The following is an 18,915-nucleotide window of genomic DNA, read 5'->3' as shown; positions in this document are numbered from 1 at the left end:
TCTTTGATACAACCCATCAAGTTGTATCTGTCTGAAAACACAATTCATATAGAGTGAGAATATAAATAATAACAACAATTGCATGCCTTGATTCCAACGTTGGTCAAAATTAAAACATACAACTGTTTATACACCGTTGGGCAGAAATAAAAATAATACATAAAATCATTAAAATTACGATATTGTTATTAACAATGTTGGTCAGAAAATAATAATATCATAATCATGTCAAAATCTCTTTTTCTCCAATTAAATATTACGTTGGTTCAAAATAACAGGAGAATAAACTATTTTCTTTGAGTCATTTATTCATTTTCCAGGAAATAAAATTTTTACTGGAAAAGGAAAAGAAAAAGGAAATGGCTCAAACTGTTACCGTCTTCGGCCCAAAACAGCAAAAGCGGCCCGGTCCATAGCAGCAGCGCGCGGCCCAGCCACGGCCCAGTCCGCAGCAGCAGCGCGACGAGCGCCCGCTCCCCCGTGCCTAGGTCGCAACCTGGGCCTAGGCCGGGAATGTCCTTCCCCGCCTGGGCTGAAAGCGGCCCAAGCGATGCTGGCCGTTGGATCTCATCCGATGGCTCCGTGTGGTATTCGCTGGAACAAAAAACCGGCAACGGCGCCGAGCCCCCAAACCCTAATCATTCGTCTCCCTCTCTTCCTCTCTTAGCCCCGTAGTGCAGAGAGCGAACGGCCATGGCGCCATCGCCGGCCCCCTCGCCGGCGCGCGCGCTCCCCAACGGGTGAGCGCGCCACCGTCGAGCGGCCTGGCGGCGGTGCCCTACCGCGCCCGTGAGGGCCGTGCCCTAGCGGCAGCGCGCCTGTTCATCCTGCGCGACGGCGGTGTCGGCAGCGACGAGGTAGGCCTCTGCCCTTCCCTTTCTTCTTCCCCTTCTGGATCTGGGTCTTGCAATTGGGGATTAGGATTAGGGTTTGACTCACTGGAGTCACTGTTCATCTTCCCCATCGAGTTCTTCGTGGGTTTGAGTTCGGATTCGGGTTCTTCTTGAAGCCAAGTCCCTCTTCTTACTCCTTTCCTTGGCTCTGTTCTTTTCTTGCCGCGCGTCGGCGAAGACGGCGGGGCGACACCTTTCCCCGCGCGGTGGCGGTGATGACCGGCAGTTGAGTGACGCCCGCCACCTCCCCGGTCTCTTTTCATTTTCTTTTACCCGGTTAGGGTTAGAAATTTCGGATCAAAACTAGGGTTAGGGATTCGATTTCACTGTGTTTTTCGTTCACCCGATCTAGATCTAAAAGCCCTAGAAGATCTGGCTCTGGTACCATTGTTGAGATCAAAAAGATCATCTTGGGTTAGGTCTAGAGGGTTCTCTTTACCGTGAATGCGATATCGAGGGTAGAGAGAGAGAAATAGAAGAAGAACGTGTCGAATCTGACATCGCAGAGGGAGATGGTCCAGAAGCCGCCATCTCGTTCGTCGATAAAGTCTGCGCACAGGCAGCGATGTTCGGAGAAGAGGGCGATGAAGTCGTCGACGTCGGTGGAGCGGTGCGGCGTGGCTGGTGGCTTCGCGTCACTGGCTGCGCCCCTCTCTGATCGGGATTAGGGTTTAGGTTTCGGTGGGGAGCTCGGCTCACGGTAAACCTCGTACTCAGAGCCGCCGGCCTCCACCTCTATATATAGCGTAGTGTGACAGGAGCCCTCCAGCCATAGTGCGCTGGGCGTCCCCAATCAAGGCACGGATCAAAGGCCCAACTGGACCGTTGGGTCCAGTTTGAGATTAGAGATCAATCTAACAAATAATAATAATAATAACTTTATGTAGACAAAAAAAAAGAATAATTATTGTCTAATTTAGTTCTTATGATTTAATTTATAACTAAGTAACCTTGCTCTCAGGCTGTGCATCCACATCGTTTTGGTTTGATAAATGGTTAGAGTAAAGACCGTATCATCTACCTGTCCAGCTCTTTTTAGTCACGCCCGAGATGCAGATATCTGTGTCAGGTCTGTCATGCGGTGTGGTGTGGCCTCCGAAGCACACTGCATTCCCCGTCTATCCAAAGTAGCCAGCGCTGAGCTTGCTGCAGGCTGCAGCTACAATGGAACTTGACGATCTCCTGACCAAAGATTTTGCTGCTTTGAAGATGTAACAAAATCCTGGCGGAGCATGTTTACAGAACCTCAGTCCGCACGAGAGAGGGATCGGACTTGCATACTTTTGTTTGGCGCAGGTATGCTATGCACCACCCAGGGTCAAGTTCTTAGGATGGCTCCTGATTCAAAACCGCATCCGAATGCAAGGCAAGTCTTATGCGAAAGTCCATTGTTGACGACGGCAACTGTGACCTGTGCCATGAAGCAATTGAAGACGCCGACCACATTATCTTCCAATGTCTGGTTGCCAGGAAATTCTGGAAGCATGTGTGCGGCGATGGCACCCAAATTGCCTCAGTCAGAGAGCTTCAGTCGTCTTCGCTTCCTCCACACATCCCTGCAAATACAGCCCTGACCTTTCTCCTCTTGTGTTGCTGGGAACTCTGGAAACACCGCAACGATGTTGTGTTCTGGAAACTGCAACCAAGTCTGCTAGGAGCGGCAAAGACGCGACAACTTCATGGGCCTGCAGGCTTCCCCATAACTTATGTCATGTAACCAAGGAGTGGTGTAATCTGTTTAGCATGTAATCTCTCCCCCCTCCCTCACTCTGTAATGTAAACGCTTGCCTCTGCAGTCTACTCTGATTTGCTCGATTATTTGATCAAAAAGATTTTTGAAAGCAAGATATAAACACAGACAAAATGATATCTCCATTCACAGTAGTTAAACCATCTAAAAATCAAGATATGGAATAAATGATATATTGTACACTGAAAATAATGTCTCCTTCCAGTAAGACTCTGTTTTAGACAAACTCAAAATTTGACCCTACAAACAAAGGTCAAAATACAAACTTAGTACAGTACAGAAAAGAAAGGAAAAAAATCCTTTGGTTACTCTGTTGAACTTGGAAAAGTACACAAAAGAAAGAAGTACGGAAATGAACCAAAACAACCTTGTGAGGAAATTTTACAGGTATACTATATATATATAAACTAATGACTAGCTACTCCTTTCGAAACTGTATGCAATTACATGTTGTACAACAACAACAACATAATAATAATCATATGATCTCTAATCATACTTCTTTGGTCACAGAAAATTTCCCTGAGGAACAGATACCTAGGCGTCCTTGCGAAGGTTCTGCAGTGTTGTGTTCCTGAGTCACACAAAAACCTAGTTTTGATCGGTGATTTAGGCCCCAGCACCTGCAGTGTCATATCCATAATAGTAGTTAGCCATAGAGTATGCTTTACTAGTCTAGTGCAGTGTTTTGTGCTCTGCTTAAAGACATGTAAATTGCTGCAGTGCCTGCAGAGATTAATGCAATATCAAGAAGACTGAAGACATACCTTAGTTATGCTTGTCGCTTGTCGGTAACAGCTCTTCAGCACCGATTCTAATGTTAGTATTTGATGAGCGCCGCTTTGATTTGCCATCTAGCCTTTCAGCCTCAACAATAAATGTTCCACAAACAGGACGATGGTCAGAGAATTGAGATTCCCCCCGGAAGTACGATAACTGTGCAATACCATCTCCATGCCATAGTATTCTATCACACCTGAATATTTGCAACAAACCGGTCATTAACTAGTATTATGTATTTCATGGAACAGTTGATTGAACAAGTACCACATTATACCCATAGTTGGCATGAAAAAGGCGGTAGTGACACATGCAGCCAACTGTGTACTCAATTTTTGGGAAGTGTAATTCATGAACACAGAATATGTGAATCAGCTTGATTTTTTTTTATTTACTGCACATGAGAATGATTCCTCTTTTATGTTATCCACACTTACAACTAGATTACTATCCAAATCTGATTTAACTCATCTCGAAAGATGGTTCTTGTGGTACAGAAAGGGGAAATGCCAAGGTTTTCGGGTTGCAAAGAGGTTTGTGGACTCTAGGATACTTCATAGCCACCGACAAGTGTAAAAATATGAGATCTGAACTTTCTGAAACCATCTCAAACATAGTACTACATACCAGGCTGGGGTTCTCCTCTTTTTCTTTGATGTGGCAGTCTCTCCAGCATAAGAATCTGAGTTGCAAGAGTACTTGTATGTGGGAGCAAAATATATCTTCTCCTCACTCCACCCCTTGAACACACTTCCAGACGCACGCTGAATATTGAGCTGAGAAAATGTGTAAAATGTCAGTGAATTCTAATATCATTTCACCATGATATAAAATAAAAACCGGACTGGTTTCTTATACTATAACTAGTCTTCCTTCTAGAAAAGAAAAGCTTTATTTTGAGGAGTTCACCTGATCCTTTTCAAAAAGGGCATCCCAGTTATTTTCAGTCAGAAGTTTTTTGGTATCTTCATAGCTCAAGGAAATTCGGTAGTTCAGGTCTCCTAACCATATTACCCGCCTGAAAAAAGATCATGTGAATAAAAAAACAGTAGGCAGTAAGAAAAACAAAAAACCTTTTTTTTTAAAGTAGGCAGTAAGAAAAACTTAAAGCATTTGTGGGCAAAATTTCTTACTCATGGTCAAGAATTTTCTCAGGGATTCTTCGCCCAGCTCTTCTGCAAATCCTTCGAAATTGTGTGAGCCTTAGAATCTCTAACACATCTAAATTCCGCCTCAATTCATCGCCTTCCTTCTCACCTGAAGCCAAATGGCTGCAGATGAAACAAAAGCTTGTCTGGTACAGTGTCATGCTTACTGATATACATCCCTGCATCAACAAGAATTGTATCACTTAAGGGATCTGCTACAGTCTAGAAAATGCTTTCAGATAATTTCTTTTGCCTCTTACCTTGTTTCCAAGATATCCCATTATTCCACGACCAACACAGGACGTTCTCAAATGTCCTATATGCTGCACTAGATCTTTCTTTGCCCAGACTGTGACAAAAATACCAACCATTTGTTTGCAAGATATGAGGTTATACTTTAGCTGGTCCCTGGAGGCAGAAGCAGACGAAGTAACACCATCATCATTAAGGCCAAATATATCATTCAATTTGTCTTCCAATTCATCCTCTTCTGAAGAGTCCATTTCATTGGCATATGCTTGTGGCCGTGGGCATCGAAAGCAAGCATCTTTGTAGGATTTCTTGGCCATTTCCACTGGGCAATTGCAGAATTTGAGCTGTTTTCTCTGGGATGGCATGTAAGATTTCCTGATGGATTTCAAGGACTTTTGGAAGATTATAGAACCACTGGCTGTTCTTGAACGGTTGGAGAACGGACCATCAAGGCCTGGTGTTGACTGGGATGAGGTTGAATCCAGGGAGGGAGATGGTCTGTGCTGAAATATATCAGCATCAGTGTCAACTGGTTGATTTAGCGCACGATTTATAAGAGCAAGCCATCTTGCAGCTGGTTCGTTATCTTCTATCACAAGGACATTACCAGCATTAAGAGGCACAATTTCCTGAAAACTGTTAAAAGATCAAATAAAATAAGTAATAGGATGGCATATTCCATTAACTTATGAAATACAAATAAATTCCGATCCTTATTAGTTTTCCTTTGTTTTTATATTCTCCATGGTTATGTTTTTCTTTGAAAATCACTGGCATGATTATGCCAAGCATATATTAAAAGAGGACATATTCTCCATGGGTTTGTAATCGGACTGTTTCACCTTCTCAATACAGTGACTCGTTCGTTAAAAAAATGACCTAATTCTCCATGTTCAGAAAAAACATGAAGGGAAGTTAAAGCCTCATTTGGAAAGCACAAATAAACACAAGAATGTCAATTGCAGTCAAATAGACCAAGGTAGATAAGAAATCAAGAAAATCTTGGCTACACTGAATATTTTTTTAAGTTGGGGGTGGGGGGGCACCTGGATCGACTACACTGAATACTAAACACAAGTACAAAATAAGGAACAGAACATATGGGGTATTACACATTTTTCTGAGATAATGTTAGCACCACAATTGACAACATTGACATGGATAAGGTTCAGAGTAGTGACGAGACTGGTTACCCTAAAACATAAATATCTGAATTGTCATCAGCAGGAAGAAAGTCATCCAGTTTCAACTCGGCAGTAGGCGCTTTTCCTCCAACATTCCATGTGGAGACAAATATCCTAAACAAGGAACTAAAGAATAAGGAGCTGTTCTGTTTTTCATGTATAACTGAACATGCAACATTAATTCTCTTACCTAACATGTTCATATTTAGTAGCATTTGAAGAGTGACTTAGAAAATGGCTGAGACGTATGCTCCTAACTTCTGCTCTCATTTAGTCCAAAAAAACACACACACAAAAAAAAAGAAAGTCAAATTAAATCTGTAGTTCTGTACTGTCAGTGGAGTTAGCTCATGAGCAAAATTGGCAGATAGAAAATCAACCTGAAAGTTTCCGGAAGGGGGATGAAGATGGTGACTTTGAGTTGCTTGATCCACACTTAGCTACAATATACAAGAGAACACGGGACAGTTGGTTAGTACTATATTATCAGGATAAACTAGCAAAGTTGCACCGCATCCAGTTTGTATAAAATGTTGAACTTCTAGAATGAAGATATCAAGTGCAGTACTATACGAACATATTTGAATTCAGTTTGATCTCTTCGTTTCATTTCAACATTTGTACAAACAGCATAGTTATCCACAGTTCTGCAAAGTCAACATAGGTTCAATCGACAATATCTGTGTGGTTGCCAACTGACTTCAGCTTCAGCCATTACTCCTTTTGATGGGATGAAATTTGACAATAGGTTACTAAGATATATATTTTCCATTTATTACCGTACTACTCAGCATTGAGTGCTGATACAGTTTTCTGACAGAAAGAAGATGAACTAACCTGTGGAGCAGCCTGCACGGTCTGTCCTCTTGGCGACTTTCTTATCCTTTGTCCGAAAAAGGTTTGGCTGACAGCCCTATAGTACAAAGCAGAACACTTTTACGTGAAATGCTCCATTTAATTGCAACTATGCAAATGCAATCAAGATTTAGTTAGAAAAACAGAGGGAAGAGGAACAAGGATAGAAAGTTCAGAAACAATATGACCATGATATGAACAAAAGTGAAACAATAGGCACAGCAATTCGTACCTTCATCTTTCCGTCATCAGAAAAAGACATCCCCTTGTGAAAGCAGAAGAACGATGGAAGCTTTTCCCCCCCCAAAATCCAACTCTGAACACATAATTTAATAGAATGAGAACATGCTAATAGATCATCAAAGAAAAGAAACATAGAATTGGAATTCTGACAGGAAATATAAAAAAGGGAACAGTTGTACGAAACCTCCATTTTTTTTTCAAGCAAGTACGAAAACTAAGCCGGATCCACACCGTTATTTGGAACCAAGTTCCTCCACTGTTCGATTACAAACAACAGAGAGCAGAAAACACACCGAAAACTTAACCCCCCAAAAAAATGCAATTTTTGACATGAAAAATCAAGCATTATTTCCACAAGTTCCTCAACGAAGAATGGTCCCTTCAAAGTCCAACCATCCTGGGATTTAGAAGAACTCAGCACACACCATACATAAGGTGCGAGAAACGCAAGAGAAGAACATCGTGAAACTACAGATTTCCTAGCAGCAGAGAAAGCCAGAAACCCACCACCACCAAACAGGAGCTCCAGCGCCAATTCCGTTCGCCCGGCAGAACCTCCGAGCTCCTCTTCCCCCGGCCGAGACTCGAGAGCCCCGGAATCCTCCTAAAACCGCAGCGGAGAATGAGAATCCACCAACTCCGCAACCATTTCTCCCAAACGCAACCGGAAAGAGCGGCGGCGGAGGAGGAGGAGGGAGAGGGACGCCTCAAACCCGGGAGTGGGTCTGCAGGAAGGCGACGAGGACACGGCCATCCGGGGCGGCCCCCGTCCCCCTCCTCCCTCGAGGATTAAACTACTCGGCCCTCGGCCGGGCGCGACAACTGTACAGCGGGGCGTGGGCCGGCGCGGTTCCACGGCATTTCTTTGGTGGGGGGATCCGGCAATTGTTTACTGGCGCGCGCGAGCACGGTTTCCAGCGGGTGGGGGTGGTTGACCCGACCGTGGGGAAGATAGGAAAGGAGAGGAGTGGGATGGGAGGAGGAGAACTTGAGCGGCGCACGTGCGGCTCGCCGGATTGGGTTTGGCGCGAGGGGAGCGGAGACGGTTGGGACGGTCTGCCGTCTGCGGAGGTGAGGTCGCCAGGACAGGCGCCATGGGTCAACCCTGTCCTTGCGTGCTTTATACTACCACTGCTGCTCTGCTGCATGCCTCCATGTAGTTAGGAATAATCTCCACGCTTATCCAAAACAGTGACCCTCTTCTTTTCTTTGGAATTTAGCTTATGCTGAAAAATACGGTTGAAATAGTGCTAAAAAATAGAAAGTATATTTATCAGAATTTTATCGGAAGGATGATATTTACTCAATCCATCCCGTAAGACGTTTGACTTTTTTGACAATAAGTTTGACTACTCGTCTTATTCAAAAATTTGTGCAAAATATCACTTCTTTCGTCGTGGCTTTGTTTATTAATAAAAGTTCTTCAAGAGTGACTTAAATTTCACTATGTTTGCACAAAATTTTTGAATAAGACGAGCGATCAAATTTGAGATCAAAAAAGTCAAACGTCTTACAATTTAAGATGGAGAGAGTACTTATTAGTAGTTGGTACCAGCATCTTGTTCTATATTACTACTCGTGACCTCTGGAACATTGAGAGACCACGTTCTGAAAAATACTAAGGTTCGTTCGACTTACCCTATATTCGATTTATTTAGCTTGTTTTTTTCAGTTGAAATAATGTTTTTCCTTCACAACAATTCAGTTCAAATAGTATTTTTTTAAGTCAGTTATAGTCAAGTTTTAGACCATCCAACAGGGCCTGTACGTTGTTAGGTAGAGCAGGTAGGGTTAAAAATGACCGTTTTGGCAATGAGGGGGCATAGAATATACGGCACATGTTATACCGCTAGAATTATTTGAACAAGCGAGGTAAACGTTGACTTTGCCTTTAGACTAATGTTTATTGGAGAGCTTTCCCCCCTCCGTCTCATAAGGACGTCCCCAACGAACTTTACAAATCGCCGGCTCAAACCAAATAAAATACGAAAAAAAAATCTGAAGTATCATGAAAGGGTAGCAGAAAGGAGGGGAGAGCAGTGACACAGATAATATTAGAGATTGTACGTGCTAGCCGCTTGAGAGCTCGCTAACGCTTTCATTTTTTGACACTCTCTCTTCAACAATGAATAAAATATGTTTCTAGCTAGCAATTTGTATTCCCATTTCTTACGCCCTAATAGTTGACGTTTTAGACTCTTTCACGGAAACTAATTGTTTACACCAAAATTTGGGAGAAGAGCGCGGGAACTCGCAGGCTTCCAGAATTATGCCAATCAAGGAGTCGATGGAGTAAATGTTGATATCTGCTGGATCGAATGTGACACTGGATCGATTCTTTCCAAATGACATCAGCAGATGACGATGATGGGATATGACTAGGCGTCAAAAGGATACATATCGGACTCTACAAAAGGGGAAAGATTAGAGTCCAAGTTATCTTAAGATAGGAATATTTCTTTCATACCAAAGATTGTAACAAATCGTGCTCGAGTAGGATTCATGTCTAGACTCCGGGTATAAATACCAAACCCCGGCTATTGTAGAAACAATCAATCAATCAAATACAAGTCAATTACTTTTTTCGGCTCCAGGCCACCCCTTAGGAGTAGGAGTAGAGTAGATCTCGGCGAGTTCTTCAGCGAGTACGGCTGCATCGATCCGGTCGACCTCCACTGCTTGTCTGTAAGTACCGTCATGGTTATACCTCTGTTCGTATGGCTGCATCGATCCGGTCGACCCCCACTGCGACTCTGGTATAGGCTAGTTATCGACTCTTGCCTAGTTCAAGTATGGCCTGTGTGATTCTGCCTCACACCCCACTGCTTGAACTAGATCGAGGTCAAGTTATCGGCTCTACCTTTGAATGACAGTCTTTGGTAGATTCATTAAGTTACCGATATTGCTTATTGCTTTCATTGTTTATCTAATTACAGCAATATCACTCTGCCCGATTGAGATTGATCTGGATCGGCCTTATATCTTATTTAATCCATCGTTTACTAATCTTAAACTGATCTAATCTACATCTTAAACGATGAGTTATGTTTTTATTGGCTGTTTTATATCAATCTTAATCGTGCATAGTATGTGGTTAAGGCATGTTCGATCTTGAGTAGATCTATTGGTTAGCGAGAACCGTTCCATGGCCCGTTATCACGGCCTGTGGGATTCTGCCTCTCACCCCACTGTTAGCACCGTGGAGTGGGGATCGTTAGTTGATAGATCCGTTCCTGAGAAGGCATGACCTTAACTGTGCGCTATGCCTGAATCGGCTGTTTAGCCGATATCGAATGCTTTCACGAACAGTTCACATCACGAGATCAGTTGAAGTAGAGATAAGTTGAAAGATGTGTTAGCCCCATGATCTTGTTATTGTATTACGACCTGCATGATTCTGCCTCATGCCCCACTGATATTAGTAATGAGTTAGGGTCATTCGAGTCTATTGTTGTTTCTACGGCCTGCATGATTCTGCCTCATGCCCCACTGGTCATAGCGATAGATGAGATCTAACATGTTCATTAGATTTATCTTTATTAGATGGTTGAGTGGTGTTGAATTGTTTCTTTACATAAACAGGAGTTCGGTTACTTGTAATCATTGGCTCAGTATAAACCGACCATCATCGATATCTTATTGCCATTGATTAATGTTTGCTTAAATGATATTTATTCTGAATGATAACTCGATTCTTCTTACACAACCCCATAAGCTTTAACTGACTTATTCTCATGAATATACTGGGATCGGCTATTTAGCCGATTTCCTTCTATATCGGCTCTCACAGCCGTACTTTCAGAACTATCTGGCAACACCGGCAAGTTCCGCCCTTAATTACTGATGAACTTTCTCTCCTTATCAATTGCAGGGTCAAATTGACTGGCACGCCTCAGGAGGATTGCGCAGGATCGACCACCCCTGTGCTGAAAGCTAGGCGGATATGCTCCATCGAGCGAACCCTTCCGGCTTGCTACGTGTGTCCTCGGCACGGGACGAAATTCTGTGTCGACACATGTTTCTGGCACGCTCGGTGGGACACCACAATCGTCATGGTGGTTCATAACAACGACGACATCCTTATGGTACATTATGAAGACCTACTTGATGAAGATAGGGATACCATCAACAAAGCTATGGAAGAATTTAGAAGAAGTGTTTGTTGTCCTACACCAAAACACATGACAGTACAAGTTATTCGGAAATTTCCACTACCGAGAGTTCTACTACACGGACAGACATATACAGTTGAAGCTGAAGACAGGACATTTCTTTGCGGAAGCCATAGACAAATCTGTTCGTGATGCCCTATCAAGCCACAATGAAGCTTTCGTTGACGCATTTCACAATGCCATGAAAGAGGCGATTCATGGAATTCTAGTTAGTCAGGTTGGATCGACTTGTTACAACATTCTAGATCCGTTGACCCAAGGGACTAATCAAGTCGGCACCAGCCATCAAGAAGCAGCACCAGCTGGTAATGGTGAAGTCTAGGCACTTCAAGGTTCATCTGAACAAACTCTAGGTACTACTACGAATCAGATACAGTACAATCCTGGACCGTCAATACAGCATGTGCAACAGCCGGCGGGGAAAAGTCAGAACCAGATGATCAATTTTGGCACATCAGGCCACATACCATCGTCGGCTCAAAAAATAGCACCATTCGATTCAAAGGATCCATAGAGATATAGATCCTTATGTCTATAATCAGAGACTTCAAGCAGCAAGCCAGCAGAAGACCCAGCAGATTGAGATTCCACAAGGATATCACTATGGCACAGATTATAACACTCTCCACATGATGCCAAATCCAGGATATCAGGGCACGCGGGATTTCAATCCACAGATAGGTCAGCAAGTACCGAGGAATCCAAATCCACAAGCTGACGAGTTGTTGCTGAAGGTGACCGAGATGATGAAAAATTAGTTCGGTCTGAAGCCAAAAGGGCTGACCTTTTCATACAAACGCCCATATCTAGAGTGGTATGATTTGGTCGCTCTTCCTACAAATTACAGGCTCCCAGAGTTCACCAAGTTCACTGGTCAAGACAGTACAAGCACAATAGAACATGTCAGTCGATATCTTACACAATTGGGCGAAGCATCGGTTGAGGATGCTCATCGAGTTCGTTTCTTCTCCTTATCCCTGTTAGGGCCAGCCTTCACTTGGTTCTCGTCACTACCAGTCAACTCCATTGCCAATTGGGCTGACCTGGAGAAGAAGTTTCATACATATTTTTACACTGGGACTGGAGAAAAGAAGATAACCGATTTGACAACCATGAGACAGAGGACTAATGAATCGGGCACTGAGTTTCTTCAGAGATTCCGAGAGACTAAGAATCTGTGCTTCTCAGTTGAGCTTGGCTGATGATCAAGTTAGCTGCTTTAGCCGTCCAAGGAATGCTGCCGATGTGGAAAGAGAAACTGCTAGGATAGGAATTTGACAACTTGGGTCAATTGGCTCAACGAGTGGCAGCACTTAATAGCCAATTCCAGAGCATACGTAAGAGATACCCGATTCTAGAAGAGTACCTCAGTGGCTGAAGCTTACGATCCATATTCAGTCGATGACGGCTATGAAGATGAAGAAGAAGAGGTTGTTGCTACAGCTGAATGGAATTAGGGGCAAGAAGACAGTGATGGTGTCCAAATCCTTGGGGAAGAGGAGTTGAGGAGAGTTATGACTTTGATGTTACCAAATCGGACAAGCTCTTCGATTTCTTGCTTGAGAAGGGGCAGATCAAGTTGCCCGATGGTCATGTCATGTTGCCCCCTGATCAGTTGAAGAACAAGAAGTTCTGCAAATTCCATAACGCTACTTCTCATTCCACTAATGAATGCAGAATCTTCAGGCAGCATATATAGAGAGCTATTCAGCAAGGGAGGCTCAAGTTTGATACACCTCGGAAGATGAAAGTTGATGATAATCCTTTCCCAGGGGATCAAAATATGGTTGATGTCGGGCTATTAGAGGAAAAACTAAGGTTCTAACATCGGCCAAATCAAGAGAAGCTGGAACAGTTGATCCCAAGATGTGAATATCGGCCGATGAATACAGAGAGATGAGAAAACATCGTGCCGAACAAAAGAGCCGATACGAGCAGGGGAAGACATCGAAAGAAGAGACATCAAAGCCATGGGTCGCATCTTGAATCTTGTTGAATAAGTGGCAGCGGCAGAAAGAAAAGGATTATCAGCGATGGTTAGAGGATCGAAAATACCAGCGTCAACTAGAAGAAGAAAGGTATGAAAGGAAACAAGCCGAATCGCACTGGAATTGTCCTTTCTTCAGATACTACTGGAATGAAGGTTTGAAGTTGCCTACTAGACATGACTGTCTAGAATGCAGCAATCAATATTGGGAGTTTAGGCAATCTTAGATCAACCGCCGGTCTATCCATGCCCAGGATGCATATCATCATAATGACATGGATCAGTGCTTAAAAAATAAAAATATTCATGATCGGCTAGGAAAAAGAATTATTGACCAAGACTAGGCTGATCATGAAGAAGGAAGCAACCAAAGGAAGCATATCTGGTAGGAAGGCCAATGGTGCCCCGGAGGATTGACAAGAAGCCAGAAGAGAAGGGTGCAGCGCCTAAGGAATAAAGAGTTAGAACAGGCTCAGGCACCCCAGGTAAAACTCAAATATGGCATACCAAGCAGATAGCTGATGAGAGGCAACCATCGGCTAATATCAAAATGTCTTTTCTATTACCATCAGAGTTCAGAGCTCTGGCAAATCAAGAAGTTTATTCAGATTTCGATGAATCGGAGTATGAAGAGATGGTTGTCAAGTTGATAGTCGTGCAGCAAGCGATATTTGACAGACCAGTCAAGCATCGGCACTTAAGGCATTTATACATGAAAGGTTTTGTTGATGGGAAGCCGATGAGCAAGATGTTGGTGGACGGAGGTGCATCTGTCAATCTTATGCCTTATACTACTTTTCGTAAGCTTGGCAAAGGACCAGAAGATCTGTTGGAAACTGACATGATGCTCAGAGACTTCGGAGGTAACACAGTCTAAGACCCGGGGGGCAATAAACGTCGAACTAACAATTGGAAGCAAGACTCTGCCCACCACGTTCTTTGTCATTGATGGGAAAGGATCATACAGTTTACTCCTCGGTCGTGATTGGATTCATGCGAATTGCTGCATACCGTCGACCATGCATCAGTGTTTGATTCAATGGCATGGAGATGATGTTGAACTGGTTTGTGCTGATGAGTCTGTAAGCATCGCAACAAGCCGATCTAGTCTTTTGGGAACTGGGAGATTTCGAATGTTTCTCTGGCAAGACATGGGAAGGAGGCTTCATTAAAATCAGCAATGAAAGCCAACAAGCCGATGCAAGCGATCGGCTCTGAGAGTTTGTTTTAGTAGAAAAGTCATAGCTTCACAGTCGGCCGTTGGATCAAAGGAAAATGAGTATTAAGTCTTGGAGATGGGTTTAGGCCGACGTATGTGAAGGCTGAGTTAAAGTGTAAGTGCGATTCAGAGTTAATGGATTTCTTAAGAGAAGTTCTGTTTCGCTTAATAGGACGCTTGACCTGGGTTGATTACTCGTCTGACCTTTTATATTGAAAGTTATGCGGGATGTTATCCTAGTGTCTGATCAACACTTGGTAGCCGATTCATTCTTGGCTCTAATAGCCGATACCAGGAGGGTATCGCCTCTAGTTCAAAAAGTAAACATCTTCAAAGATAATGAAAGCCGATACGATATGTATCGCCTATAGAGCAAAAAAACACAAAGATTCAGCAGTCATACACGAAGGCATTGCATTGAGGCACGATCATGAAAGAACAAGAGTCTTCATTCATTGGTTTATCCTAAATACAAACTAATCGAAGACCTTGTTCACCACATCTTGGGTGGATGTGATGTCCACTATGGCCTCCGCTGCCATGACAAACTCTTCGAGCAAGTCTTCATGTTCTACAGGGCCATCGCCCATTGGGAAACTGGTTTCCATGGCATGGAGCTCGTGCCCGGTCTGAACTTGCGCCGTGGTCAGCGCCACCGCCGCGCCATGACGAACGCTGTGGAGGGCGACCTCCTGAACGCGAGCCGGAACATCGTGAAGGCGAGCATTGATGAGGGAGCCGTAGGCATTGACGGCCTCCACAGCCACGTTTGCCGCAAGTTGGAGAGACTCCAACTGCATCATTAAGGATGATGATCACAGAAACGGGGGAACTATCAAGATAAAGACTGTTGAAATCAGAATAAAGATATCCCTGAAGCCCATCTTACCTATCACCATGGCGTCAGACTCGACCAACCACGCTCAAACAGCGCTGGCCTCCTCCTCGGCCGCATGAAGAGCGGCCTGAGAAGCCCCGAGATGAATCTCGAGCTGACCGTTCTCTCGGGTCGCCTTGGAGTAGCGGTTCTGGGCCGCCCTCCACTCCCGGAGGAAGTGCCGGGCATCATCGCCATTATATGAATCGGAGGAATCCGACGATGAAGCTAGCGCGGAAGACGCAAGCATCGAAGGGTTCGCCAGCCCTAGGAAGAGGACGAAGTCTGTCGTTCACAACAAACCTAGAAACAAAAGTTCATCCCTATGAATAGAAAGTTATGACTATCACCATAAGCAGAAGACGTCAATCTCACCTCATGCGTCGGAGGGCCTGGCTCATAGGCATGTTCTCCTCCAGGGTCTCCCCCGCCGCACACTTGCCAGCGGTTATCCTCGCCGGCCATGGAATCAATTGGATCTATAGGAAGGGGAGGGAACTGCTACAGGGGCTTGAAGGCGGAGAGATGCAAAGGAACAGGAGCGGTTGCCAGTATAGATGTGTTCGAGGCTAGAGCCCTCGGCCGGTATTTGAAGCCGCGAAGCAAAGAGGTGGATGCCTCAGGAAAGTGCAAAGGGTAATCGCCATTAATAGAAGACGGAGCGTCACTTCGCTAATACCAAAGAAACACAACGTTGGGCGATTGAAGGCAGAAGATCAAGGGGCTCTCTTAAGCCATGTTTTCAGGATCAATTGGGTCGCAAATCTGAAGTCAGCTATTTTCAATCGGCTCTTCAGCCAAAAAGAGAAAATCCAATGAGACAAGTATGGTTATCGTACACAAGGCATGTATGTTAACCTACAAATTACATGCCTAGAATATCCTGAATGACTTTTAAAATTGCAAGTCGAATAGCATTAGCTTCTGCAACCTTGTGCTCGTATTCTTTGGCTGTTCCAGAAGCGTTCTCAAGGCTACCATGGATGGTTCTGCTCTCTTTTACCTTGGCCAACAGTTCCTGCTTCTTCTGTCTGATGACATCGGGTATTTGGACCAGAATGGACTTGCGATGATCTATGGCAGCCTTCACATTGTTTAGCTCTCTCTCAAGTTCTGCACGCTTGACTTCCAGTTGGGATAACTCTGGATCGGTCCCTGAGGGAAGAATTCTTCAAAGCATCGATCGACTGCGTCAGCTCTTTAACTTCTTGCCTGTTGGAGTCCCTTCTGGCCAGCAAGGCTTCACGATTGGACAAGTTCCTTTGGATCAGTTTTCGCCTTCAAGGCCTGATCTTCGAAAATGGGCAAATACGACAAGACCTTGGAGAGAGCTAGGAGATGGATCACCCTTAATGGTCAAGAAGACTTTCTGTATTGATTCAGTGTCTTGGACCAAATCGGCTATGTTCTTCTCAAATATGGGCAGTATATCTTTCAGCCGATTTCTAGTCTCCTCTGACAAAGATTCAGCAGAGGAAGTGGCTGATGATCTGATTTCGTCTTCATCAAAATACTCCTCAAGATTGAAAGAACAACTCTGGGCCGGAGGATCGAGTGCCTATAGATAGGGGAAGTCTTGATTAAGAGATTTGAATCGGCTTATCGCAGAATGAATGGTGAAAAGGTACAGTACCTTCTCTGTAGTAGCCTCTATCAGAAGAAGGGGAGTAGCTGACGATACACCAGTAATATCTGGTTGAATCGGCTCAGAAATCTCAATGTCGGTATCTGCAACATCAGAAGGATTTTAATTTATGCTCGCTGCAGAGAAATGGACAAAGCATATAGTTTCCTCACCATCAAGTGTATGCCGAATCAGAGAATCGGTAGTATGGGTATCAACAACAGAGTTGTTCCCAGCATCAGCGAGATCGTTGTTGGTAGGTGAACTGCCAGGTTCCTGTTCTTGCATAGGTGTTTCCTCAGAGAGTATCTGGCATGACGAATAATCGAATAAAGAATGGAAAACTGAGTAAATCAGGAAGTTGAATGTCAAGGATAAAACTCATGTTTTCTGCTGTTATGGAAGTATCGGTTGTTTCAATCGAGATCGGCTCCTTTCGTAGATCAGCCGATGGAGGTTCAGCTAGTGCTGAGTCGAACGCCTGAGACAAGCAGTTCCGCACCCAGGGCAGGTTGGGACGTAATGCTCGATAGCTGAGAAAGAACGAAATCAGTAATTGAATCTCATTTTTGAGAAGAAGATGAACTGTTTACCTGAGCAGCTGATGGTCTTGTTCTACGAAGTCTTTTCCCAGTGGTAGTTTTCTGGGTTGCCCCTAGAACCGCCTTGCGCTTTGGGGATTGACATGTCATGATCGTGGGAGCAGCATGGGTTCTCATCAATTGTTTCAGGGAAGGTGCAGTTGATCCCATCCTTGAAACTAGACATGGCGGCTGGTAATCTATAGAACGCCCTCTCCTATCCAGGCTTGGAGGATCAAATTCGATGTCCTGAAAGGGTCATTTTAGAGCAATTGGCAAGAGAATTCACCAAAATGATCTCTCTAAAAAGGGAATGATAGGTTACCTCACTATCAGAAGCGAATTCCCTATCCTAGAGCTATGCACAAAGGGTGGACTGATCCACAAAAGAGATGGGAACGCCAATCTTGCCACCAGGAATCAAAGAGACTGGAAGAAAAGCTGACCCTGACCCAGTCATGCAAGGAGAAGGAAGGAAGGTCTGATCCCAATCGAAAGACTCTGGAAGCTTCCAGCACATCGCTGATATCTTCTCTCAGCTTCAGAATGTTCTTAAAGAACAGGCAAGGAGGAAAGTTGACCGAGACCAAACTGGCGGGCCACAAAAGAAGGGTTGTAAAACTCATAAGTTGGAGGATTGCCTGGGATGGAGGAACCTTAATCATCTTGCCACGACCATGATGAAATTCGACTAGGAGAACACTAGGGCTTGATGAAGGAATTGAAGATCGCAGCCGCCAGTCTCGTCTGAACAGCCGGATTCAAATCGGAATGTGAATGGAAAAGTCAATTCATCATCCTCATTATATGGTAGCCAAGTTAGGACGGCCACATCAAACCCTCTGTAAAACTTTTTGAAGAGGTGGCCAACATCGAAGTCAATGGTTATGGCCGATGCAGCCTTCACCATAGCTCGTACACTGTCGAGTTCTTCCTCCTTCGCCTCTATATTCTTCATCAAAAGTAGAGGAAGGAAAGCTCAAGTCTCTGAGATTCAGGCCTTACAATCTTGTGCATGTACAAATTGAGCCACAACTGTATCAGCCACCAAGGGCCGCTGATAGCCTGCATTGGTTCATTCTTCAGTAATTGGGCAGCCACCTGGTACATCAGATGATAGGCAGCTCCTAGCAGATATTTTCCGAGAGGGATACCCTTGCCTAATGCTCAGGTGCTCTGCCATAAGTTTGTGATTGTAAGTCAGACCACAAGACGACCCACAAAAGATGAATTTCTCCAACCACATATTCAGAAAGGCCACGTATTCACGATCGCTGACAGATGATTCGTCTTCAACATGATTCAGAATGTAACTTGCCCATCCGGTGCAGTCTGCTATCTTGGCCAATC

At 44.2% G+C, this 18,915-nt stretch overlaps 1 protein-coding gene across 1 annotated transcript; it reads right to left on the bottom strand.

Moving 5' to 3' along the window:
* Positions 1-2,822: 2,822 nt before the first annotated feature.
* On the bottom strand, positions 2,823-8,181 carry LOC136518898 (type I inositol polyphosphate 5-phosphatase 10-like). The gene is made up of 12 exons (XM_066512594.1): positions 7,613-8,181; positions 7,095-7,178; positions 6,845-6,920; positions 6,388-6,447; positions 6,198-6,267; positions 6,017-6,121; positions 4,832-5,459; positions 4,557-4,750; positions 4,333-4,441; positions 4,051-4,199; positions 3,411-3,619; positions 2,823-3,266 (listed from the first exon to the last, which is right to left on the bottom strand). Exons 2-11 carry the CDS (start codon positions 7,122-7,124, stop codon positions 3,412-3,414), a joined length of 1,629 nt encoding a protein of 542 aa, XP_066368691.1. The 5' UTR covers positions 7,125-7,178; positions 7,613-8,181; the 3' UTR covers positions 2,823-3,266; position 3,411.
* Between the last annotated feature and the right edge of the window lie 10,734 nt (positions 8,182-18,915).

Source organism: Miscanthus floridulus, chromosome 17, assembly GCF_019320115.1.
Source record: "Miscanthus floridulus cultivar M001 chromosome 17, ASM1932011v1, whole genome shotgun sequence".
Classification (NCBI taxonomy): domain Eukaryota; kingdom Viridiplantae; phylum Streptophyta; class Magnoliopsida; order Poales; family Poaceae; genus Miscanthus; species Miscanthus floridulus.
This window is presented reverse-complemented; position numbering and strand designations above follow the sequence as displayed.